At 36.5% G+C, this 26,058-nt stretch overlaps 1 protein-coding gene across 1 annotated transcript in view; it reads left to right on the top strand.

Annotated features, from left to right (window-relative positions):
• Window positions 1-26,058, top strand: part of LOC107589568 (disks large homolog 5-like) — a 72,719-nt gene that overhangs the window by 21,586 nt on the left and 25,075 nt on the right. Inside the window, exons 2-16 of the mRNA XM_016278058.1 lie at window positions 5,043-5,111; window positions 8,082-8,244; window positions 8,747-8,890; window positions 11,524-11,557; window positions 13,641-13,900; window positions 14,363-14,675; window positions 14,955-15,185; window positions 16,797-16,981; window positions 17,082-17,207; window positions 19,947-20,079; window positions 21,164-21,291; window positions 21,400-21,575; window positions 21,692-21,795; window positions 23,286-23,378; window positions 24,923-25,798. Coding sequence (XP_016133544.1) covers window positions 5,043-5,111; window positions 8,082-8,244; window positions 8,747-8,890; window positions 11,524-11,557; window positions 13,641-13,900; window positions 14,363-14,675; window positions 14,955-15,185; window positions 16,797-16,981; window positions 17,082-17,207; window positions 19,947-20,079; window positions 21,164-21,291; window positions 21,400-21,575; window positions 21,692-21,795; window positions 23,286-23,378; window positions 24,923-25,798 — 3,035 coding nt within the window. The remainder of the gene's footprint in view (window positions 1-5,042; window positions 5,112-8,081; window positions 8,245-8,746; window positions 8,891-11,523; window positions 11,558-13,640; window positions 13,901-14,362; window positions 14,676-14,954; window positions 15,186-16,796; window positions 16,982-17,081; window positions 17,208-19,946; window positions 20,080-21,163; window positions 21,292-21,399; window positions 21,576-21,691; window positions 21,796-23,285; window positions 23,379-24,922; window positions 25,799-26,058) is intronic.

The raw sequence follows: 26,058 nt of genomic DNA, 5'->3' as shown, positions 1-26,058 counted from the left end.
TATGGTATTGTTTACAACAGGCATAAAAAGACTAGTGTTTTTCTGTTATATATGCATGTTGGTTGTACCACATGATTTTGACTCGGCAGACAAAATTAAATGAATGCAAAAATAAGTAATTATATATCAAATGAAAATAATCCTATATTTTTAACATATTAATGTTAATTTAATGAAATTACTGTTAATATATTAACATATTAATACAATGACAATATTAACATGTCAGTCAAATACATTCTTAACATAAATGTTGATAATAATGTATTGCCAGAACTGCATCATTGTCCGTATTCAGATTTTTTTTCATTATGGTTTTTTGAATTTTTATTTATTACTTTTTTGCATTAAATGTATTTATTTTAGGGATGCACCGAAATTAAATTTCTTGGCCGAAACCGAACAAAATTAAACACTGGAATGAAGGCCGAATATCGAACACTGGTTTTTGAGTTTTTTTTCCCCATGTATTTTGCCAATTTTTTTTTTCACCATTGCATAAATTTAAGAGCCAAAATTTGCTTTTTTTCTGTTTTGTCTTGCCTTTCAAAAAAAAAAAATCAATTACAAAACAACAATTTAAAAATATTTAACACTGAACATTTTTAACATTCTAGCAGACACTATACCAACAAAGCACCATTTAACTTCAAATTAATAAGTTAGTAAAAGAAAATCTTTTGGCCATCAGACCCCCTTCTTGAATCAGGCATTTTTTTTTTTTTTACTGTACAATTAAAAGCAGCCTTGCTGAGAAGAGACTTCTTTTAAAACATAAGAAAATATTACAGATCCTAATTTGAACACTGTGTGTGAATGTTATAATAAATGTATTAAAACAGAGCTGTTGTAATGATTATTATCATTATTATTGTCTTACTTTTTATTTTATTTTACAGAACAACAGTAAAATTACAATACTAACATTTATGAATATTGATAAGAGTTCTTGTTTTTTTCTCAACTTTTATTTTGGTGGAAACGCGCAGGAAGACTTCAATGCTTACTTTTGTTGACAACAGATTTATAAATTAGTCTCATTACGAATACGTCGTACATATCGCACTGTCACATGACTTCATAAATTCATAAAAATGTGACTGAGCAACTGACGACTGTATCAGCGCAGATTTTCCTCGCGCTTTGTACTTTGAACCCTGGTTAACAAGCAGATCTGCTGTGAATTCATGCAGCGCTGTCAGAATACATGCAATGCGCTAGGTATTAGAAAACATAACGTTCTGCAGTTTATTTACTAATTGTTTAAGGCCATTTTGCGATTTCAGTCATCATAGAGTAACCAGCAACAATCACCCCTTCCTCTTCTCATTGAAGACATGCGATGCAGTCCTAAACAGTCTCTCGCTGTCGGTGCTTGTAATGATTTTTGCGTCTTTCTCCGACAGTTTAAATGCTTCCACACTGCTGATATGTGTGCTGCGTAATAAAGAGTGTGCGCCTCTCGCTCTGCGCTGCTTGCTATTTGATCAAGTCATATCATTGTTCGGTACAATTTATGTGGTCTTTTCACTTATTCGGCCGAACACCGAAAGAGCTTTTTTTGCTATTTTCGGCTGAATAATTTCGGTTGCCGAACATTCGGTGCATCCCTAATTTATTTATTTATTTATTTTGCATCCCATGGCTTGGTTTGGCTCTAGTATAATAATATATTGCCAAAACGGCTTCACTGCATTGTTATTTTTAGTATCACTGTTATAGTTTTTGTTAATGTTTTGACTTTTATATTTTGTTTTCACTTTAATTTTAAAGTTTTAATAATGTTTTAGTTTTTTGTGATTATTTTTTTATTTATTCGTTTTTTAAACTAAAAAGTTTTTAAAATAGTATTTATTAATTTCTATTTATTAGTTTTAGTTTATTTGTGATTTGCAGGAGTTTATGAAATGCGGTTGTCACTCTGGTTTCTATCTGAAGTGTGTGTGAATGTAACTCTAAAACAGACAAGCATATTCTGCTGCTGTGTGAATTTAACCTATGAGACCATGTTTGAATAGATTATCATCATGGTGTAATAAGATCTTGTGACTCAAGATCAACCCCGTACAAACAGATTCTGCTAAGCTGTCAAAGCTAAAGGATAAATGTGTTTTTTGGATGAATGCTCTTGAGTTCATCCATTATTAAGCTTCAGCCTTCAGCTTTTGTCTGTAGCACTGGTTAATTTTTCAGGAAGACACTTGGAGCATTTTCCCTCCCTGCCTGTGGATCCTCTTTTTTTTTTTTTTGCCATATAGCAGGATTTAAAATTCAGCTGAATTAGTCATAGTAGCGCATGTTCATGCCGTATTTGTGATGCATGCTGGGGGGTTGTTGGGGGTTTGATCGTCTGCTTGCCTGAAACAACTGTTGGAGTTGTGTGCAGAGCAGGAAACAAACAAACACAAAGGATGCCCAGGGCAAAGCATGCCATCTCTGACCTACTTAATGCACCAGGACAAGCAAGGACTACCGCTATTGTTTTAAAATCTGTCCAACATAAACTTGGCCAAATGTGTCTCTGCTCAAATATTGTACTATCATTAATTTAAATAATGAAATATTATAAGAATTTTGAATAAAATATATAGTATTATATACTATTATATAGTTTTTCGTTTTTTTTTTAATTGGCTAAAAATTGGCATTTTTATTTTAGTTAAAGTTTAAGATTAATTTAGGTATTTTTTGATATTTGTCATTTTATATTAGTTTTTTAATATTTACATTTTAGCTTTTTTTTTATTTCCGTTTAAGTAATTTTAGTATTTCAGTTTAAACTTATTTTATCTGAGTTAGTTGCACATTTCTAACTTTGTTTAAAGTTCAACTAATATTTATTTTATTTCAGATTTATTTCTGTTAATAAAAATGATTTTTAATAGTTGTAGTTTTAGTTGTAGTTAACAGTAACAACACTGCTTCAGTGTTTTTCACAAAAATGTAAAGATTTTGTGATGTATTGTTATGCACATGCATTGAACTTTGATGCCAAAATGTTTCACATGTACCAGTTACTGCCATCAGAGAATTTAGCTATTGCTAATTTGCATTGATTGGAAATAGGCTAGTTTATGAGTTTCCTTTAGGCCTTTTTAGTGACGTCTGTCTTTTATAGCCATTGAATCATTGATGCATTAAATGTGTGCTGCTCCACGTGTGTTCCTGTGAATGTATTTCCATCCATCCTCTCACTGCAAAGTACCTTTTGTTAGGAGTGCATTAAAAACCTTGATGTCTATTTCTGAAGCCTATCTTCCTGGACAGGACTCGCAGGACTACGTGTCTTCTTTCAGACGTTATACAATATCTATTTATTCCATCTGCCTTTCACCCCACCAAAGAAACCTTGCAACTGTAGCACTTGCACTCAGTTGTCGCTACCCTGAAGTTATTTGAGGCTACAGGAAGCATTGAAGTCTGTTGCTGAAGTTGCTCTTCAGAAGCAGAACTGTGTCTCGGATGATGTGATAAGAGCGTGAAGGAAGATTCGAGTTTCTGTGATCTTCTGCGGGCGAGTGTGTGTGTGTGTGTGTGTGTGTGTGTGTGTGTGTGGATTCAGGCCTGTGATAATGAACCGTGTCCTTGTCACCACACACTCTGCTCATTAAGAAGAGGAGCCCTGCAGTGGAAGAGCTGCAAAGAATCTCAAAGATTCAATTATCCATTTCATTTTGATTCATATTTGCTTACATACTCAGGAGTTTTTGTATTAACACTCTTTGGAATGCTCATGTTTTCCCATAATCGAGCATGGGGTTTTGTTGTATAGTGTATTTCAGTGTCTTTCTGTTTTCTGTGATCATTTCAAGCTTCAAAGTTTGCTGGCATTTCTATAAAAGTCAGACATGATATTTACGAAGAGTAGTGATCCTTTTGAAGTGTCTGATTAATTTGCATAGTAACTTCATTATCTTCATTAATTGACTTTTCATCTAACTTCATTAGAATATAGCAAAATTTAATTTTGAATATCTAATAATAAGAATAAGAATACCACGCCGAATTGAGGCAGTAATTAAAGCAAAAGGAGCCCCTACCAAGTATTGAGTACATGTACAGTAAATTAACATACTTTCCAGAAGGCCAACAATTCACTAAAAAATTTTTTTTAAATTGGTCTTATGAAGTATTCTAATTTGTTGAGATAGTGAATTGGTGGGTTTTTGTTAAATGTGAGCCAAAATCATCACAATTAAAAGAACCAAAGACTTAAACTACTTCAGTCTGTGTGCATTGCATTTATTTATTACACGAGTTTCACAATTTGAGTTGAATTACTGAAATAAATGAACTTTTCCACGACATTCTAATTTATTGAGATGCACCTGTATATAATAGTGTTTTCATAACACATTTCATTTTATTTTTTATTTGATCTGCCTAATAATAATAATAATAATAACTATAATAATAAATATAAATATAATATATTTAGAATTTAATATATTTAAAATACTATTACTACTAATGTTTATATAATACTAATTTATATAATAATAATAATATATAGTGATCACTTTTTATTTTATTAACATTATTATTTTTCTTCTTAATATATTTACATTTTAATTGTTATTGTAATAATACATTCTTGTTGTTTAAATTATTACAATAATGATTTTTTTGTTACATTTATTCAGTGTTATTGTGCAATCTTATTTGTTGCATATTTATTTTGTTCCCTTGTTTTGGGCTATGTCTAACTGTTAGGGTGTGTGTTGGTCACCTTGAGAATGAATAGCTGTTAAGTGAATATTTCTACAAAAAAATCTGTCTGTCTGTCAAAAACAAAAATAATAAATCAGTAAATAGACCCCATAAATAGAACGCATGTAGACAAACTGATTTGATGTGGGAATGTAAAAAAATAATTGAAACGGACCTATTGTTCTGTCTCTAATAAATGTTCCGGAGCGTTGCAGATGAATTATTCTCTATTTTCTTAAGTGCTACCTTTCTGCCAGCATTGAGCATTTTGTTAATTAAAGACCTGTAAGCGTCAGTGTTGGGTTATTAATCATGTTTTCTCTCCTCCGCAGGGTCCACCTACAGCATCCTGTCCACAATGCCATCAGACTCCGAGAGCAGCAGCTCCCTCAGCAGTGTCGGTATGTCAGAGTTTCAGCTCCCACCCTTGACACTTTGATGCATTTGCAAAGTCACTCAAAGCAGACAGAAGGCTCAGATAAGCGGTGGTAGCGGGTGTTGGAGGGCATGGCGATTGTGTCTGGAGGCCAAGCCCTGTTCTCCTGGTTTGGTGCCAATGGAGAGAATGTGCTCTGAGGCTGACTGCTGTCCAAATGACTTGGCAGTTTCACATAGTGCTTTCTAAAGGGACCAAAACATTGCACCAGAGATACCCATAATGTCCTCTGCCTGTTGTGGTCTGATGAGGAGCAGGGTGGGTTTGAGACAGTGAAGATAATGTCACCAGAAAGCCTGTTCTCAGTCAGTTGCAAATAAATGACACTGAAGTATTCGCACAAAGCAGTTTTTCCACATCAACTTTATTAGTTTTCATATGCCTAATTTTTAAAGGGATAGTTCATGCAAAAATTTAAATTGTCATTATTTACTCAACATCCACTTCCAAACTTGTGTGAGTTTCTTTCTTCTGTTGAACACAAAATAAGATATTTTGAAGAATGTTGGTAAGCAAACAGTTGACGGCAGCCATTGACTTCCATAGTATTTTTTTTTCATACTGTGGAAATCAATGACTACCGTCGACTGTTTGCTTACCCACATACTACTTTTATTTTTGGGTGAACTATCCCTTTAAGTTTAATTTCAGAGTAAAAAAAAATGTACCTAACCTCCTAAACAAAACATTTTTTTTTTGTGTGTGTGTGTGAAGGCGTTTATAAAGATACATAATTTAGTTTGCCATGCATGTAACTTGGTATAAATAGGACTTTTTAGGAAACCATTGAGACTGTTTTGCCTCGCAAATGTAATTATTTGTTCCAAATTGAGGATTCCCACAAGCTGGAATTATCTGGGAATTTTAAAATAATGGAAAAGTTGTGTGCTCTTTATTAAGGAGTCTCATGTTAGCCTTCTCTAATAAATCCCTAGAAAGACAATGAAATGACATCTCGACTAACACTATGGTCTCTGCCATGCTTTTATCTGTAATAGAGATTATCCTCTTTGTTATTGCATAAAACTGAGTTCATTCTCTGAATATCTGCAGCAGATTGTCCAAGACCAAAGGATTATGGTGGAATTTTAGTTGCTGCTCATCCCAAAGATCATCATTTACATAAAGTGCTCAGAATGCCTGCCATTGTGACCTCAAGCATTTTCAGATTTTTTCCCGGATGATTATTTATATACCTTTTTTTTTAAGCAGTTTTTTTAGTACAGTCAAGCTTTAAAGGTCATATTTCATTTTAAGTCCTGTTTTTGTATGAGTTGTAGGTCATAGTAGCTCTGCTCTAATGCCAGTGTTGTTACGGTTACCTAAAACTATTAACTATTAGACGGAAATATTTTTTAGTTAATTTAAATAAAGCTGAAATAAAATATTAGATTAAAAACGAATCAGAAAAAAGTACTAAAGTCACTAAAACTAGAAAAAAAGAAATATAAACCTAAATATAAAAAACTAATAAATATAGTATGATATATAGTATAGTATAATATATTTATATGCAATATATAATGCATTTATGAACGTTCATAACAAAATAACTACAACTTCAACAAAAATTTAAATGAAAACTAAAAAAATGTAAAATAAAGCTAATTCAAAATATCATTAATACTATTGTAGTATATAAATACTACATTAAGACTGTCTAAAACAGACCGTCCTGATTAATCTAATTGATTCAATACTGCAAAATTCACATTACATATCAAATTACATTTCATTAAAATGGATGATTTTACCCAATATTTGCGTCTGCTACAATATGTAACTTTATTGGAATCAGTTGTGAGTTGAATCTCCTGTGAGGAGCACTATTTGTGTTCCACATGGTGTTGCTGCCTAAGTTCTCCAAATCAGTCACTTCTGAGATTTCAGCTCTAAGGCTGATACACAGGGCAACTTTTTGAGCAATTTTGCCGGGCAACTTTTTTCGAGCAATGTTGCTTGGCCACTTTCCCATTGAGAATGGGTAACAAATTTCTATCTGGATGCTTTAGATCGGTCGTGGGCGCTGTTTCTCACCTGGGTGCGCGTTGAAATGTATACCTCTGGAATACCTGATTAGTTGCAGCATTCTGAGGAATGTTATAGAGCACACCAGTCGGTTCGGAAAGTAAAAACTCTCCATAGGGAAATTGATCTGTAACAATAACAGACAGACCTATTGTGAGCTAAAAGGTTGTTAATCGATGGAATATGGTTTTGGTGAAGCCACTTGTTCAAGCAAACCAAAATGGCATTTTCACTTCCAGAACTGAGTGTTGCACTCTATTGTTGCTTTGTTCATCTTCTTGCCAGGGCCATTGTTTTGTACTCTGTGATGGATTATAAGATAATAAAGAGGTATCATCTGAAATCAATATCTCTTGCCCCCATAATTATTTATGTGGTGAAAAGCCTGTAATATGTGGTACGACTGTACCTTATCCCTTAAATGTTTGTCTAGTTTGAACTTGTTATATTTTGTGTCCACTTATTAAGTAGCTGTGTAATAATCGAGATAATGTACATCCAGCCGGTTGTTATTGCAAAATAAACTTATTCTGAGACTGACCGGATGTACATTATTCCTTTCTTATAACCTTTATATTTTAACCTTTTATATTGACGTAACTTTATATGTTATATATATATATATTATATATATTTTTACGTACTGGTAAAAAATGTATAGCCTGAATGCACTGTAAGTCGCTTTGGATAAAAGCGTCTGCTAAATGCATACATTATTATTATTAATTATTATATTATATTTTCACTGTTATGATGTGAAATTATGATGTAATTCCAAGTTTGATTGGCCAATCGAGGCAGCCGTGGCAATAGTTTTTGTGTTTTTTAGGGAATTTGTGTTGATGGTATCCCTGCATTAGTGCTGGGTGAGCTTGTCTGTGCTCCGGTGACGTGCTCACTGTTGCAGGTACCAAAGCCTCATCACCTCCACCTGCGCTCAGTGACACCCAGCCCGCCAGCGAGAGCCTGGACACCATCCTGTTCCAGCTGAGACAAGTCACCAGGGAGCGGGACGAACTTCGCAAGCGCTTGGCTCTCGCCTCACCTGGCACCACGTTTGATGACTGCAGGTACAAACCCTGAAAAAAAAATCTGTAGTTTTATTGCTATTTGTAAAGGTACATAGAATGAGTTTCGGATGCAAACATACACTACCAGTCAAAAGTTTGGAATAATTACGGAATAATAAAATGGAATAATAATATTTTTTCTCACCACGGCTGCCTGCATGTATTTAATAAAGGGATTTACTAAAAACAGTAATATGGTGAAATATTATTACAAATTAAAACAACTGTTTTCTATTTGAATATGTATTTTTTAAATGTAAAAGAAAAATTATATTTTCAATCAAATGATTAATTTTCATAATATTTCACTTACTTTTGTACTGTATATTTGATTAAATGAACGCAGCCTTGGTAAGCATAAGAGACTTATCAAAATCATTTGAAAAAATCTTTATTATTCGAAACATTTGGCCAGTAGTGTCTCTGTTATCCCAGTTAACATTGGGCCACCCTTGCAGACTGAGAGACACCGTGCTGATGTATTGCTCTTTGTCTCCAAAAGGCCAAATTCCAAACCTGGTCATGACTACGAGCGTCTGAAAACGCAGTGCATGAAGGCCATGACAGACCTGCAGTCCTTGCAGAACCAGCACACCAAGACTCTGAAGAGGTGCGAGGAAGCCGTGAAGGAAGCAGACTACTACCAGTGAGTACAGGCGCCACGCGTCTCTCTCTAACAGAGATGCTAAGAGTCATCTGCTGCATTTGTAGCAGTCTTCAATTAGCAATTGCATTATCTACAGGTTAATTATGGCTTTATTAAATGTTTGAAGCACTTTGGTCTGCAGCTCAATTCATATTAAAGGGGTCATATGATGCAATGTCAAGCTTTGGAGTGTTATAAGCTGTTTGTGAATAGATAAGATCCCTAAAGTTGCAAAGACTAAAGTCTCAAACCCAAAGAGATATTCTTTATAAAAGTTAATACTGGTTCACGCCCTCCTAAAACGGCTCGTTCTAACACGCCCCCACATATCTACGTCACGATGTGGGAAGATTTGCATAACGCTGCCCAAATGTTCACGCAAAGAAAGAAGGCGTGACTTTATTGATGCTGCTCCCGCCGCCGCCATGTTGTGAAGACGCTGTGTGTTTTGTTGCGAAACTGAAAATACTTTTTGGCCTTCCAAAAGAGGACACGACTAGAAATCAGTGGGTAAGTTGTATTTACAACACTATTCCAGAACAGTTCAACCCAAATATCCAGATGTGCAGCACATTTTATGGAGGACTGTTTCCTGATCCTGGTAGAGTAGACTACAATGCCAGGTGTTCTGACTCACAGACTGTAAGTACGTTTTCATATTTAAAGAATTTGCCACTGATGATTCAAACGCGAGTTTTGATCAGTGTAGAGTAGCGCTTGTTGTTTGTCATTTCTCCGATCACAAATGCAGGTATGGTTTTGTTTACGCGGCGCGATGCAACGCAATGGCTAAAATGACAGTCATTATAAGTCATTATATCGTTTCAGAAAGGCGGGGCATAGAGGAGAAACAATAATGTACAGTATGTGAAAAATAATGTGTTTTTTTAACCTTAAACCACATAAGCACATTTCATTACACCAAATACATAAAATAATGTTCTTTTTAGCAACATCATATGACTCTTTTAATGTGCGTAATGCATTTTTAGTAATGCAGTTTTAGTGTTATCTAGAGGAATAGTTCACCCAAAGAGTTATTTAATCATCCACCTCAAATTACAATTATAATTACAACCACAATTTTAATTAAATTCAATTAAATAATACAAATAAATAAAATAATCAAATTGAAATAAAATGTATTTATTCAAATTAAAATAAAAAGTAATAAATAAATTACAATGTGAAAATTAACTCTTTCCCGTCAGCGTTTTGCCTCCTACCTTAAAACAGTGAAGAGACAGAAAGCCGGAAAATTCTTTCAATGGTGGTGAAAGAGTTACTTCAGGAACTTACAATTCTGTCATCATTTACTCACCCTCATGTCACCCTGCAAAACATATTTTTAAGTAATTTGTTTTCTGTTTTGCTGATTTTGCCCATGCAGTGAAAGTCAATGGGGTCCAAAACAACGCAACTAAAAAAAGAGACATTTTTAGAATATCTTCTTTTGTGTTCCACAGAAAAACGTAAAACCGTGACAGGTTTGGATGGCGAGTAGATGATGACCGAATTCATTTTTTGTGTGAACTATCCCTTCAGTGTCTTTCTATAAAAATCCTTATAGAAAAAATAAACAAGTCACAAGGAAATACTTATAAAAGTGCTTTGTCATATGTCATCAGTTTAACGGACATTGGTTTAATGTAGCCTCGTTATCTAAACCAGTTGGAAATATGTAAGCGTGTACACAAAGTTTGTTCTGCTCTGTTGTCTCTGATTCACCCTTGTTTGCCAGTGTGCTGTCATCCACACACCACATGATATCGTCCATCCATACACAGATGTACAGTGGCTGTAATCTGATTATGATGTAAGGACACATGCCCTCCTGTCCCCATCTCTGCTGGGCACAAACGACCACATAGAGATGAAGATTGAGTTGACGAGGGATTAATCCTATATTCCCCATTCCCTCAACAGTGTGTCATTACAGCACACACACATACACAACCATTCTCTGTCATGCTGCTTGCATGTTACTGATGTCTCGAGAACGGACACATTCATGCAGTTTGAGCCTCCTTGTCTGCTGGAAGTGTCTACACTGAAATGGAACTGATTTGAAGCACTGCACATGAGCAGAAAGTCTGTGTATCATATAAATGACACTTCTCACACACAGAGACAACTCATAATTGATATCCGTAAAGGTGCATAGTTAGCATGCAGCTTAGCTAATAATGTTATAATACATTTTAGATGGTATCTTAATAATTTGGCCAAAAACAAAGTATTTTTGAAATAGCAGTGTACTCCATCAAACAGCTGAGAATTTTTTTTTATTTTATTTCCTAATAAGCATAACATACTTAATATGAAGCAATAAATGCTGAAAATTTTATTTAATTTGGTTTTATACACTAAGCATAAAATACAAAACACACTCTAATATTGGGTACAGTAGTTAATTTTAATTACATATTACATTATTTCATTATATTCATAATTGATTTTTTGTTATGTCCAAGATTGCACTCTCTGTGAAGGGTATGTATGATGCTATCTAAGAATTTTTTTTTCAATTATTTTTATTTTTACTCTAAGCATAAAATACAAGTCAATGGGGTCCAAAACAACGCAACTAAAAAAAGAGACATTTTTAGAATATCTTCTTTTGTGTTCCACAGAAAAACGAAAAACCATGACAGGTTTGGATGGCGAGTAGATGATGACCGAATTCATTTTTTGTGTGAACTATCCCTTCAGTGTCTTTCTATAAAAATCCTTATAGAAAAAATAAACAAGTCACAAGGAAATACTTATAAAAGTGCTTTATCATATGTCATCAGTTTAACGGACATTGGTTTAATGTAGCCTCGTTATCTAAACCAGTTGGAAATATGTAAGCGTGTACACAAAGTTTGTTCTGCTCTGTTGTCTCTGATTCACCCTTGTTTGCCAGTGTGCTGTCATCCACACACCACATGATATCGTCCATCCATACACAGATGTACAGTGGCTGTAATCTGATTATGATGTAAGGACACATGCCCTCCTGTCCCCATCTCTGCTGGGCACAAACGACCACATAGAGATGAAGATTGAGTTGACGAGGGATTAATCCTATATTCCCCATTCCCTCAACAGTGTGTCATTACAGCACACACACATACACAACCATTCTCTGTCATGCTGCTTGCATGTTACTGATGTCTCGAGAACGGACACATTCATGCAGTTTGAGCCTCCTTGTCTGCTGGAAGTGTCTACACTGAAATGGAACTGATTTGAAGCACTGCACATGAGCAGAAAGTCTGTGTATCATATAAATGACACTTCTCACACACAGAGACAACTCATAATTGATATCCGTAAAGGTGCATAGTTAGCATGCAGCTTAGCTAATAATGTTATAATACATTTTAGATGGTATCTTAATAATTTGGCCAAAAACAAAGTATTTTTGAAATAGCAGTGTACTCCATCAAACAGCTGAGAATTTTTTATTTTATTTTATTTCCTAATAAGCATAACATACTTAATATGAAGCAATAAATGCTGAAAATTTTATTTAATTTGGTTTTATACTCTAAGCATAAAATACAAAACACACTCTAATATTGGGTACAGTAGTTAATTTTAATTACATATTACATTATTTCATTATATTCATAATTGAATTTTTGTTATGTCCAAGATTGCACTCTCTGTGAAGGGTATGTATGATGCTATCTAAGAATTTTTTTTCCCAATTATTTTTATTTTTACTCTAAGCATAAAATACACAGTAATAGTGTGGTTTTTTTACTGCTGAATGCAGTGTTGTGAATTTGTGTGTAAGTGCAGTGACAGCATTTTGCATGCAAGTACTGGAGGATGTTTTATAGACTCATGATTGCCCTCTGGTGTTTGCATTTGTAAAACTTGAATTCAAGTGATAAAAGCTAATTTATAACAGACAATATATTTAGGCATATGAGCACACATCAGTTGAATTCTACATGAATGCACCAACCTTGCGCATTTACAATATCTTTGTTACTGGCCAATATAGTAATAAGAACAAAAGGCACTGTAAACCATTTTAGTACAAATAAGTAGTGTCAAAAGGCTAAACTTTTGTTTTGTTTTGTTTCTTTGTCACCATGCAATAAATCAGGTTTGTTACAGCTGTTTGTCACAGGTAATCAGGTTTTGTTTTGTTTTTGTCTTTTGTTTTGTTTCATTTTGTTTCCACCACACAGTAAATCAGGTTCTTTAAAGCTGTGTTCAACACAGGTAATCATGGTTTTGTTTTTGGCTTTGTTTTTGACAGGTTAATAGTTTTGTTTTTTGTTTTGTTTCTTGTTTCTTTGACATGGCACATAAATCAGGTTTGTTGTTTAAAACCTGCTGTTTTAAACACAGGTAATCAGGTTTTGTTTTGTTTTTGTCTTTTGTTTTGTTTCATTTTGTTTCCACCACACAGTAAATCAGGTTCTTTAAAGCTGTGTTCAACACAGGTAATCATGGTTTTGTTTTTGGCTTTGTTTTTGACAGGTTAATAGTTTTGTTTTTTGTTTTGTTTCTTGTTTCTTTGACATGACATAGTAAATCAGGTTCATGAAAGCCTTTTTCGACAGGTCATTGGGGCCTTGGTTTATGTTTTAAAAAAATAAATTATTTCTTAGACACCACACAGTAGATCAGTTTCATGAAATGGGTTTTCGACAGGTTATCGGGTTTTGTTTTTTGTTTTTTTGTTTGTTTGTTTCTTTGACACCTCACAGGAAAATCAGGTTCATGAAAGCTTTTTTCGATACAGGTAATCAGGGAGAACGGGTCATCAGAGGTTTTGAACAAGCTCTATGACACAGCGATGGATAAGCTGGAGGGGGTGAAGAAGGAATACGACGTCTTGAGCAAACGATACAGTGAGAAGGTGACCAGTCACAACACAGATCTGAGTCGACTAGAGCAGGTGGAGGAGGAGAACAGGCGCTTGCAAAAACAAATAGACGCTCTGCTTAAACAGCGGGACACAGCCATCCAGTACCAACAGCAGTGGTCTACATCAATGAGACGGTACGAGCAGCATCAGTTGTCTTTATTATGTGGTTTAAGTGTTGCGTAACACTCTTCAAGTAAAATTAAAGGTTGTACAACATGTCAACAACTTTTTAACACTACAGTCACATCAAACACAATCTGCAGCCTCGTTTTTTGCATTTTCTGCTCTGAATTTGAGGCAAAAAGAGCTGAAAGCATAATCAAATTTGCCTAAATATTTAGTTGTGAATGACATGCATTACATAAATGAAATATATTATTGTCATACATTTTATGTAGGATGCATACATTGTTTATATCCTTCACATTACGGTCCTGACTTCTGATTGGTCAGTACAGTCAATTGCCAATCTTTTAATTCAGTTCACTAATGAACATTGATGCCCCCACTAAATTAATTACAAGAAGTCCTTTTTAATAATGAAAAAGTCAAAATAATTACTAATTAATTGACATTTTTGATTTGAAACCCATCAGTTTTGACTCGGTGCAGCAGGAGCTGAATAAAGCCTCAGCCCAAAACAAGGAGCTGCAGAGAGAGATGGAGAGACTCCAGTCGGAGGTGACGCGCTACAAGAACTTCCAGCTGAAGGCGGTCAAGGATGCAGAGAAATACAAGGAGGAGCGGGATTCTGTGTTTAATGAATACAGGCTGATCATGAGCGAGAGGGACCAGGTCATTAAAGAGGTGGACAAGCTGCAGACGGAGCTGGAGGCGGCGGAGGCCCGGCTCAAAAACACCTCCTCTGAGAGAATGGTGGCTAGTGAGGAGCTGGAAGCTCTCAGACAGGTAACACATCCCTAATAACAGATATCAGACATCTATGCAGCATTGTTGCTCTGATCTTTATGGTCAGCGGTCATTTGGGGAAACTCACTGTATCACTGCCTAAACACAGTATTTAAGATTAAGGTGTGACTGAGCCTTGTTTTTATATGCTTTCTGTTCTGTAAATCAGCTTTTTGTTGGCAAGTTAGTGCTAGGCAGCCAGTGAATAACATGCTGTTTTGAAAAAGCACTTTAAATCAATAGCGTATAACTGTCGCTGGCGTCTGTGTCTTTTTGTAGGAGCTAAATTCATCGCTGGTGGATCGAGACCGTGCCATCTGTGAGAGAAACGAGCTGCTGGAAAAATACTGCCATGAAGTGAAGGACAAAGCGGAGGCCCAGAAAGAGCTGAGTCAGGCCTGTAAAGACATCGAGACTGTGCGGGAGGAAAGAGATGTGGCCAGGAAAGAGAGAACCGAAGCCATCATCCAGAGAGACCAGTTACTGCGGGAATACTACCAGGCCAGACAGGTGCTTACAATCTAGGATTCAATATATGCATTATGACATTATTAAAAACCATTTCATATTCTAATGCTGCATCAAATCTTCTATGGAAAATCTTCTGTGGTAAACACAGGGAATTTTCCAGGCCTGGTAAAATAATATATGGAATTGAGACAAGTAATGGAAATGTTTATTGTAAAGTAATTTATTTCGAGTTATGCCTTTCTGCTCAGTGCCTTAATGTTTCAACAGTGAGAAATTGCCCTTTTTGAGTGCAACCTCTAAGAGATGATCTTGCCACCTTTATCTCTAATACATGAAAATGTCATGAAGATTCTTTGTTTAAATAGAATAAGAACCTGCACCCTGCAAAGCTAATTTGACAGTATCTGTCTGGATTGTGGAGAAAATGCTCAATAATTGTGTATCTTCAAATAGACGCATCTGACAATAACTATGTGCTGCATCTGCTCATTTATCGGGTTGTTAAGGTTTACAAGTCATTTCACTTTATCTCGTCAATGCTGTTAGTTAAGGAAAGTGAATTTAACATTACTAATGCAAGAGCTTAAAATTCTTGTCGACTACGTTGCACTGGGAAAATGAAAGGGTCTAAACAGATAGAACAAACAATGATAAAGATTGAAAAGTGTAATGGCTAGAAGTCATGGAAGTTTAAAAATCATGAATATTCACACTAAATCTTCAGATTCAACATTTCTAATGAAGTTTCGCTGTTTTTACAGAAATATTGAAGCAGCACAACTGTTTACAACATTGATAAATGTTTTTTGAGCATGAAAATCAGCATATTAGAATGATTTCTGAAGTATCGTGACACTGAAGACTGGAGTAATGATGCTAGAAATTTAGCTTTGCATCACAGGAATAAATTCCATTTTAAAATATATTCAAATAGAAAACGGTTATTTTAAATTGCAATATTTCACAGTATTACTGTTTTTACTTTATTTTTGATCAAATAAATACAGCCTTGGTCGACATGAGAGACTTTAAAAACATAAAAAATCTTGCCGACCCCAAACTTTTGAACTGTAGTGCATATCACTACAACACCCTTGTTTTTAACTCTTTAAATATAAATAATAGCTTTTTAATAGATTATGCATTGCATTCAGAGTACCGTGACACGACAATGTGTGTGCATCTGCTTTACCATGGCTCAAAAGTAATATTTTTGTTGTATTTTACCAGTTTTATTCAGTTTTTATCTGAGATATTTATCAGCTGCTGTTCTTATCTGCTGTTCGTTGAGCAGAAATGTCTAAAGAGCCATTGGTGAGATGAATCGTGAGTCAGATCTCAAAGCATTCTATTCTCACCTTTTGTCCCTGCCTGTCACACCAGTCTTCACACACAAACAAACACAACAAACCACAAAGCTCATAAAAATCTCATAAACTGTGAGCCATTGGATTATTCCAGTCAGTTTGAAGCCGCAGTGAGTCCACTAGAGGTCTCTAACAGCTCTAGAGTAGCCGTAAGACTGAAGGTGAAATTCATTTAACTCATTTCACTAGTATGTCTTCACAGATGTCTTAATTTATGCCTTAAAACACATTTTGGTGAAGAAGTCATCTGCAGTCATATTCATCATGAATGTTTTTGCTACAGAAACAAGACTCGGCCACTCTGGATATGGAGCGTGCCAATAAGGAGATTGACGTGTTGAGGAAACAGTGTGAGGCCATGTCCCAGGAGCTGAAGGAGGCTGTTCAGGAGGCCGAGGTGGCCAAGTGTCGCAGAGACTGGGCCTTTCAAGAAAGAGACAAGATTGTTGCTGAGCGAGAGAGCATACGGTAACATTTGCCACTGAATTAATCAGTCTAGGAATTTAATGATATGCAACTGCTGATGCTGATGCTGATGCTTGAGCATGTCTTTGTTGTGTTTTGGCAGGACTTTGTGTGATAACCTGCGCAGAGAGAGAGACCGTGCCGTCAGCGATCTGGCTGATGCCCTGCGTAACCTTGACGACATGAGGAAACAGCGGAACGATGCAGCCAGGGAACTTAAAGAGCTCAAGTAAACACTTTTTTAGTCTTTTAGTCAGCTGTTTACAGATAGTATGGTGTATTAAATTAAATTTACAACTGACCTCTTGTAAATGTTACGCAAATACAGGGTTCTAAATTTTATTCTCACAAAGTTCTGAACAATCCGAAGTCCCAAAATAACTTTATAGGTTTTTAGAATTCAATGTTATGTGGGAATGAAATTTAAATAGAAATGTAAGAATTTTACATTATGGAATGTTCATTGTCATTTTTCCAAGTTTGTAGCCATAATAACTTGTAAATACAAATAATAATAATAATAAATGAAGCAATAATGTATAAAACATAGTAACGTAATAAATTAAATTCACTTTGGCATGTTTATATTTGGCGATAATATCTTATAAATGCAAGTAATAATACTGAATACATGGATGATTGAATGGTAACCTTGACGACATGAGGAAACAGCGGAACGATGCAGCCAGGGAACTTAAAGAGCTCAAGTAAACACTTTTTTAGTCTTTTAGTCAGCTGTTTACAGATAGTATGGTGTATTAAATTAAATTTACAACTGACCTCTTGTAAATGTTACGCAAATACAGGGTTCTAAATTTTATTCTCACAAAGTTCTGAACAATCCGAAGTCCCAAAATAACTTTATAGGTTTTTAGAATTCAATGTTATGTGGGAATGAAATTTAAATAGAAATGTAAGAATTTTACATTATGGAATGTTCATTGTCATTTTTCCAAGTTTGTAGCCATAATAACTTGTAAATACAAATAATAATAATAAATGAGGCAATAATGTATAAAACATAGTAACGTAATAAATTAAATTCACTTTGGCATGTTTATATTTGGCGATAATATCTTATAAATGCAAGTAATAGTACTGAATACATGGATGATTGAATTAATTCTTGCTTCAGATGCCCCCTAGTGGTTAGTCCATTCCCATCAAAACTCCAGAGCACCCCCACCCTCTTGCAGTAGACTTTTCTCAAGTTTTTTATGTCACTGATGCCCTCCAGGCTTTCCTCTCTCTGAGTCTATGAATCTTAGTGACAGTTTGCCAGTATTCCCCAACTACTTGATCCTGTTTTTTTTTCTACCCAAATTTAAGGTTTGACCTTGATGCCGCTTTTATAACATCTCCATCTAGCACAGGTGTTACAGATTACACAAACTGTGGCAAAAGATGCCCTGATGCCAACCCATATCATCCAGAAGGCTTGTAAAACAGAGGTTATCCCAGTCTTGCATCAGCAGCTCTTCGAACAAAGAGAGATGGTCTTCACAAAGACTGTTGACACTTGACATTCTTGCTGTTTTGTGTTGGGTTTTGTGGGCGTGAGATGAATTAGATGACTGTTTGGAGAGATGAGAGAGAAAAATGGTCCATCTTGTTTTGTGCTCTCTCTACCAATAAAGGGAGAAGATGGAGAGCCAGTTGGAGAAGGAGGCACGTTTTTGCCAGCTAATGGCTCACAGCCATGTCCCAGGAGCTGAAGGAGGCTGTTCAGGAGGCCGAGGTGGCCAAGTGTCGCAGAGACTGGGCCTTTCAAGAAAGAGACAAGATTGTTGCTGAGCGAGAGAGCATACGGTAACATTTGCCACTGAATTAATCAGTCTAGGAATTTAATGATATGCAACTGCTGATGCTGATGCTGATGCTTGAGCATGTCTTTGTTGTGTTTTGGCAGGACTTTGTGTGATAACCTGCGCAGAGAGAGAGACCGTGCCGTCAGCGATCTGGCTGATGCCCTGCGTAACCTTGACGACATGAGGAAACAGCGGAACGATGCAGCCAGGGAACTTAAAGAGCTCAAGTAAACACTTTTTTAGTCTTTTAGTCAGCTGTTTACAGATAGTATGGTGTATTAAATTAAATTTACAACTGACCTCTTGTAAATGTTACGCAAATACAGGGTTCTAAATTTTATTCTCACAAAGTTCTGAACAATCCGAAGTCCCAAAATAACTTTATAGGTTTTTAGAATTCAATGTTATGTGGGAATGAAATTTAAATAGAAATGTAAGAATTTTACATTATGGAATGTTCATTGTCATTTTTCCAAGTTTGTAGCCATAATAACTTGTAAATACAAATAATAATAATAATAAATGAAGCAATAATGTATAAAACATAGTAACGTAATAAATTAAATTCACTTTGGCATGTTTATATTTGGCGATAATATCTTATAAATGCAAGTAATAATACTGAATACATGGATGATTGAATGAATTCTTGCTTCAGATGCCCCCTAGTGGTTAGTCCATTCCCATCAAAACTCCAGAGCACCCCCACCCTCTTGCAGTAGACTTTTCTCAAGTTTTTTATGTCACTGATGCCCTCCAGGCTTTCCTCTCTCTGAGTCTATGAATCTTAGTGACAGTTTGCCAGTATTCCCCAACTACTTGATCCTGTTTTTTTTTCTACCCAAATTTAAGGTTTGACCTTGATGCCGCTTTTATAACATCTCCATCTAGCACAGGTGTTACAGATTACACAAACTGCGGCAAAAGATGCCCTGATGCCAACCCATATCATCCAGAAGGCTTGTAAAACAGAGGTTATCCCAGTCTTGCATCAGCAGCTCTTCGAACAAAGAGAGATGGTCTTCACAAAGACTGTTGACACTTGACATTCTTGCTGTTTTGTGTTGGGTTTTGTGGGCGTGAGATGAATTAGATGACTGTTTGGAGAGATGAGAGAGAAAAATGGTCCATCTTGTTTTGTGCTCTCTCTACCAATAAAGGGAGAAGATGGAGAGCCAGTTGGAGAAGGAGGCACGTTTTTGCCAGCTAATGGCTCACAGCTCCCATGATTCAGCCATAGACACAGACTCATTAGAATGGGAGACAGAGGTGGTGGAGTTTGAGAAGGATCGGGTAAGAATATAAAACTCCAAAGCAGTACAGCTAATAGTCATGAGGAAAAATATATTGATCTTACAGGTGTGGGAAATATCTGGGAATATTTATATGAATGTTTTCAGGCTTGGAAAAGTATTCTGCATGTGCATATTTTAACGTGACGTGACATGTGGCCAAGTATGGTAACCCATACTCGGAATTAGTGCTCTGCATTTATCCCATCCAAAGTGCAAACACACAACGTGAACACGCATCCGGAGCAGTGGGCAGCCCGGGGAGTAGTTGGGGGTTCGGTGCCTTGCTCAAGGGCACCTCAGTCATGGTATTGAAGGTGGGAGAGAGCGCTGTACATTCACTCCCCCCCACCTACAATCCCTGCCGGTACAAGAAATTTATATCAATATCATCCTCAGTATTTTTGTCTTGTTTTCCAATACAAATATTTAAACATCCTTAAGTCAAGATATATTTACTAGAGTTGCAAATTGAAGAAATGAAGTCTTGTTTTCTGACAAACTGAACAAAACTGAGTTGGTTTAAAACAAGAACAAATATCTTGCATTGGGGTATGAAAACTTGTTTTCCCTTTGAATTGAATACATGTTTTTCTGAGCCCATTGGCAAATATTTGTTATTTTTTAATGATAAACTCACATCATTTAAATCAATTTCTAAAATAAAAAAAAAAAAAACAAGACTTGGGTTTTTTTGTGTTGTTGGTAGTTTTGCTTCTCAAGTAAATGTATCTTGCTTGAAAAATCTTTGGACATTTGCACTAGAAAACCAGCCAAAATTACTGAGGAAAAACATCACTTTTTTGCAATTTCAACAGAAGGTACAGTAAAAGTTGTATTTATATTGTAGTGGTAGGGAGTAAAGCTATTCAAGCAACAGTAATGGAGATGTGTTAGAATTAAGCAACACATTGTGTTCCTTAAATTTTCTTTACTTGTTCTTAAAAAGGTCTTGAAGTCTTAAATTTACCTTCGTGGTTCCAGGATGCTCATTCACAACATTTGACCTTTGAGCTTGTTTTTCTAATTGTCTACTTCCACTTGAAAAGGTCTCATCAGTCTGTCCATCATTATCTTCCCAACAGGATGACATGGATTTGAAGGCAATGGGGTTTGATATCGCAGAGGGGGTGAATGATCCATATTTACCAGGGGATTGTGGGATATTTGTGACTCGAGTGGACAAAGGAAGTATCGCGGATGGAAGATTGAGGTGGATTCCGATATTGAGTGTTTTTCAGATAATGGCCTCTGGAATGATTTCGTGCTCATTTCCCTGCTCATAGTTTTGCCCTGACCAGCAGTGCCTCTCTCTCAATAGGGTGAATGATTGGCTGCTGAAGATAAATGATGTGGACCTGACTAACAAAGACAGGAAGCAGGTCATCAAAGCCGTACTTAATGGAGGAGGGCTGATCAATATGGTCGTTCGCAGGAGGAAATCATTAGGAGGAAGACTGGTTACTCCTGTCCACATTAATCTCATCGGACACAAAGGTATCACTTACTTCTGCAACATCCCACATATTTTTCTGACTAATTTGACCATTTCTGTGGCTAATTTCCCTTGTTTTCTTATTAATGACCCTTGGTTTTTTTCTGCACCTTCTCAGACGCTGGTATCAATCTTGAGGGTGGTGTATACGTGGCTGCTATCGCACCGGGCAGCCCAGCTGCCAGAGAGGGATCTCTTACCATCGGAGACCGCCTGATTGCCGTAAGTCATCAAGCAGTCATGCAATCCTTCCTCAAATTGAAGGAAGATCGCTGCGGTCAAGGATCCGATTTGCTCTTATACAAGTCTGACCTTACCTCTCATTACAATCTCCTAAATGAAGCAGATTTTGAATCCAGTTCCTTATCTTAAATGCATGGGGGCTCATTAGACGCACTGCCAATCAAATCCACTCCTCTCCTTAAATGGAGTTGAGGAGTATAAGACAGGTGATGTGCTAAGCGATAGCTGCTACTCTGGTGATAATCTCAGATTTCTTCTACAGAATATCTAACATGGAGTCGAAAGTAACACCTGATCCGCTCTCAGGATTAACGTCGGTGTTACTTTCGACTCCATGTTAGATATTCTGTAGAAGAAATCTGGAACCTTTTGGCTCTGATATTGCCCATGTCATATGACTTAATCAGTAGTGCTACATCTGCTGGTTCTGATCATTAAAGGCATAGTTCAGTCAAAAAAAAGAAAGAAAATTCTTTCATTTGATTGAATTACTTGCTCAATTTGAATTACTTGAAGTTGAAGAATGACTTCCATATAATGAAAGTAAATGGGGACTAAGACTTATGAACTTCAAAATGACAAAAACACCAATAGGAGCATCATGAAAGTCTTCTGAAGCCATATGATAGCTTAATGTGAGAAACAGACCAATGTTGCTTTTCAGTGTTAGTTTAATTCAATTAGCTTTTATTTTTGTTTTCAGTTTGCTTTTTAATTTCATTTTTAGTCATTTCTAAACCGTTTTAATGGATTTTTATTTCAGTTTTTGCTTGTTTCATTCAGTAATGTTATTACTTAAGCTTAAACATATTTCATTTAGTAGCCAAGCATTTTCAAATTTTCTTTTAGTTTGTTTTTCATCTAATATTCATATTTTATTTTCAGCTTTTTTTCAATTAAGAAGAATGTTTTTTTTAAATAGTTTTAGTCAACAGTAACAAAACTGGAACAGACTCAAATTTAGGGTTTATAGACTACTAAATCACATAAATGGCAATTGAAATGGGACCATTTGGTCCTTGTGTGTCATTGCCATCAAACCTGATGTCTAATATCACCATATTTGTTTTGAGATCTATTTTCAGTAGTTTGGGCTGTTCCTCTTATGAAACTATTGTATGAATTGAAAAGACTTGACACTGTATGGACCACTTTTTTTGACGTTTTAAAATTGTCGAGTCTCCTTTTAGTTTCATTAAATGGCCGGTACGATTCTTCACTGTCTTGAGGGTGAAGTAAACCTTGACAGAATATATTTCTAAGTGAACTATTTCTTTACGTTTAAAAAGATGGAAGGATTTATCTGAACTGGAGATATTAAAAGTGCGCCATCCTTTCATTCACCAGGCATCTCTTTGTCTCTATTCTCAAGTTTCCGAAGTCATTTCTGGGTTCGAAAATAGAAGGATTGAAAAGTCTGCTGGCACTTTTCTTTGGTGAAGCGCTGACCTAAATTTCTCTCTCCCTAGATAAATGGGATTGCTCTGGATAACAAATCACTGAGTGAATGTGAGGCTCTGCTGAGGGGTGGCAGGGACTCGCTTGCTCTCTCCCTCATGAAGGTGATTGTTCTCTCATTGCTGTCTGAGTGTGTGTGCCGCTCTCATTACCACATGCCAAGGTGCTGCCGTGACATTTATTCTAAGGCGTATTTGAGACAGCTGTGTCTGAGTTGGAATACCAACTCTGAGACGTTACTAAGGAAGTCAAGTTTGGAAAATTGGTTAGTTTGTAGTTGTTCTGCAATACATTTTCAGCAATCAGCTGAGCCTTTGCTAAGAAGCTCTGTAAATCTTTGCTTTCTTAAGCTAACTAACCATAACTTTTGTGTTTGAATGGTTTTAAACAGATTTGTTTCCTTTTTTTATATATAATGATAATTTCTCAATAATAGTTACACAAGGTACTCTGAAATCATAAACACAGCATTTTATAACTTTAAATAACGTTGTGGATTTCCAAATGCCCTCATTCAAAAATAAAAATGAAGAGCATGAAGTGGGGTGGAGCTTAGCAAAAAGTATTTTTTTTTGGGTGGCAGGGACTCGCTTGCTCTCTCCCTCATGAAGGTGATTGTTCTCTCATTGCTGTCTGAGTGTGTGTGCCGCTCTCATTACCACATGCCAAGGTGCTGCCGTGACATTTATTCTAAGGCGTATTTGAGACAGCTGTGTCTGAGTTGGAATACCAACTCTGAGACGTTACTAAGGAAGTCAAGTTTGGAAAATTGGTTAGTTTGTAGTTGTTCTGCAATACATTTTCAGCAATCAGCTGAGCCTTTGCTAAGAAGCTCTGTAAATCTTTGCTTTCTTAAGCTAACTAACCATAACTTTTGTGTTTGAATGGTTTTAAACAGATTTGTTTCCTTTTTTTATATATAATGATAATTTCTCAATAATAGTTACACAAGGTACTCTGAAATCATAAACACAGCATTTTATAACTTTAAAGAACGTTGTGGATTTCCAAATGCCCTCATTCAAAAATAAAAATGAAGAGCATGAAGTGGGGTGGAGCTTAGCAAAAAGTATTTTTTTTAAAAAGTGGATTAAATTAACCCTAAGAGGCCTGTTGCATGAAGCTAGTTGAACAAACTGAGTTTCGGAGTAGCTTTAGAGTTGACAGCTGAAAGAAAATATCTGACTCTAATAAAAGTGAATCAACTAAATTAAATTAAGAACTTAAATACGTTTACAAATTGCCTAAAAGAAAACAATTCAGGAATTGAAGATAAAAATTGAATATCAGTTGTCAAATTATAATTGCTTACATGTAATGCGTTAAGTACATGTGAAATATTATTAATAATTAGTGAAAGCATATCAATCATATCTAAAATGCTTTCACTGTGAAGTATTTTAATTTGGAACAAGTGTTACGGGGAGAGTGACTTATTTCATCAAATAAATGACCACTAAAAACCAATCCATCTTCAAGCTGAAAAACAGTTTACGCAAACTAAACTCTGCACTTACCTTGGTAGCCACTGAAACCGGCTTCATGAAATAGCCCACTGTAACGGTAGTTTATGTACCTCTGAGTGTTTGTTTTATTGATGTTGTGTTGTTTTATTTATGCCAGTCATGCTGAACCTGTACATTAACAGTTTTTTCCCCAGAGCACATCGGGGCAGAACATCTTTGAAAGCCTGAGGGAGGCCGAGAAATCCAACGGCAGAATCCACCTATCGGATATCCATTCACGAAACATCAGAAACCTCAAACACAACAGCTCCACTCAGACGGACATTTACAGTGGGGACACGGGCGGTGAGAGACGAAAGACCAGGACCGACTTGGAGGAGAGCGGTTATTCTGAGAGAAAGGTCTTCCCGATCTCCACCTTGCACCCTAACACTCTCCGACCCGCTTCAGAGCTGGGACCGGCCCGCTACAGCGGCAGTGCCTTTCAGGAGGTCTGCTATACCCGCTCAGAGTCAGTCGGCCCTGAATGCGTTACCCTGGAAACCAGCTTGGAGAAGCAACACAGTGGCGGCACTTGGCCTAAAATGATGGTGGGTGTTGCCATGACAACCGACAGCCTGGCGCAACTCTCCATCTACAGGTCGCCCAAGCAAAGAAAGCCCATTGATGCAGACACCTTCAAAAGGCCAGATATGTTGTCGAAGACAGACTACCATTCGCCTCAACCTTTGAAAGCAGACTCCGCCCCCACACCCCCGACCCCGCCCACACGTAACGACTCCTTCAGGTTCAAGCACAAACATCAGGGCAGCTCCGCCTCAGAGTCCACCATCACCACCATGTCTGTCCACGAACCCAAGCAGGAGGACCGCAACGGCAACCTGTACTTCACCGAGGCAGGGCGTGAGGGCATGGTCTTGAGCTCCAGGAAGTCCTGCGAGGAGGACATCGGTCGGATGCGGCCGGAGGAACCGGAAGTGAAGCGTCCTAGGCCCAAATCGGCCCCGGCGCTCAGGCGCAGGATGACTCCTCAGACCATTCCTCTCCAGAGCTTCCAGGTGAATTTATAGATCCGCTGGGCTTGACACAGCCAGCCGTCCTGCCTGTTTTAATTAGCCTCGCAGCCGGAGATTGATCTCCCACTGCACCGGGAGGAAAGAGAGAGGGGGAGAGAACATTAGAAATGCTGATGCACGCCTCCTGATGAAATGTAGAAGATTAGCATAGCGCTATTTTATTAGTGTGAATGTTCTATTATATTAATTTTATAATTATAGTTATACAATCTAGTATTATTCATGTATACATTATATTATTT

The sequence above is a fragment of the Sinocyclocheilus grahami genome, unplaced genomic scaffold (assembly GCF_001515645.1).
Source record: "Sinocyclocheilus grahami isolate Dianchi unplaced genomic scaffold, SAMN03320097.WGS_v1.1 scaffold117.1, whole genome shotgun sequence".
In the NCBI taxonomy this organism is placed as follows: domain Eukaryota; kingdom Metazoa; phylum Chordata; class Actinopteri; order Cypriniformes; family Cyprinidae; genus Sinocyclocheilus; species Sinocyclocheilus grahami.
Note: the sequence above shows the minus strand (reverse complement) of the source record. Positions and strands in the feature narration are given on the sequence as shown.